This window comes from Neoarius graeffei, chromosome 3 (assembly GCF_027579695.1).
Source record: "Neoarius graeffei isolate fNeoGra1 chromosome 3, fNeoGra1.pri, whole genome shotgun sequence".
Classification (NCBI taxonomy): Eukaryota; Metazoa; Chordata; class Actinopteri; order Siluriformes; family Ariidae; genus Neoarius; species Neoarius graeffei.
In genome coordinates, this window is record NC_083571.1 from 44,271,890 (window position 1) to 44,273,156 (window position 1,267).

The 1,267-nt window shown below is 36.8% G+C and overlaps 1 protein-coding gene across 1 annotated transcript in view; it reads right to left on the reverse strand.

The window, feature by feature from the left end:
• Positions 1-977, reverse strand: part of slc12a10.1 (solute carrier family 12 member 10, tandem duplicate 1) — a 56,481-nt gene extending 55,504 nt beyond the window's left edge. The window contains exon 1 of the mRNA XM_060915915.1: positions 639-977. Coding sequence (XP_060771898.1) covers positions 639-977 — 339 coding nt within the window. The remainder of the gene's footprint in view (positions 1-638) is intronic.
• Between the last annotated feature and the right edge of the window lie 290 nt (positions 978-1,267).

Sequence of the window (1,267 nt, forward strand, 5' to 3'; positions counted from 1 at the left end):
GCCACAGAAAAAGAACAGTTGAAAGAAATTACTGAAAGCCCAAATATTGTCATGACATTCATATCCAAGATGACATTCATGTCACTGTATGTAAACTTCTGACCACAACTGTATGAGTGATTTAGCCAACAATTGCCAAACTGTAAATATATATCAGCTCAAAATTAATGTGTTGAACATTGGTTAAAGTACTGAAGACGTGAACACTGGAATAGTGTACACTTTTATGATATTGCATAGCTTTGTACCCAAACTGCTTTTTATTTTTTTTTTAAAAATATCCCACAAAACTGGAGTATGACTCTTGGTTTATGATTGAATTATTAATTTAAAACATTAGTCAGTAACTTCAATAAAACCTATAGATAGATGAATAGAAACTCTATATCTTTTTGATATTTAAGGGGGCCTTAACTTCCCAAAGAATTTCTACTTGGAAGCCTTTGAGTGAGAAATACTCTGTTGTGAATTTCTACATGGTACCTTTACATGTTCCTCAGAGAGACAAACCAAAGACCTCTTTATAGTTCTGGATTTCACTTTTTTTGTCCCGAAGAATGTAGTTCTAAGAGTAAGGAATGCATGTCTGGACCTATCAATGGATTTTAGGTCAATCAGAAAAGACTAAAGTTACTTACTTCAGAAACATTGCGGAGAACCTCCATTGATGGCCTGCTACGTCGTTGCCGACCTATGGAGTTGGTGTAAAACTCAAGATGAGGCACTGCATCCATGGTGCTGTAAATGGACTGTCGTTGGCTGTCTTGCCTTGAATTCTGGGGTTCAGATGCCTGTCTGGGGGTTTCCCATTCCATGTTCATGCTAATTTCATGACTAGTTCCACTAGCCTGAATTGCTCCTACAGTACCCTCTTCCTGACTTGGGTATTGTCGTGATACCTCTTCAGTAACAGAAAAGTGACCTTGAGGCATGTTGTTTAGATCCGTCTGTTTGTGTTTGGAGACAAGGTGCCCCATTGATGTGTGTAATAAACTGTACTCTTTGAGAGAAATAACAGTCAGAGAATTAGGATCAAGTGATATATGCAGTCATCAATAAAACTGTTAAATCATATTCTTCAGTCCTGGATGTTAACATTTTTACTAGTTTTTCATTTCACTGTAAAACATTTTTTCGATTATAACAGATAAATCACGAGCTCATCAAAGTATTTTTCCCTAAGCGTGTATTTTTCCCTAAGCGTGCACATCATGACATGTGCCAACATATAATTTACTGGTGTGTCAGGTAGGATATGCAGCATGAT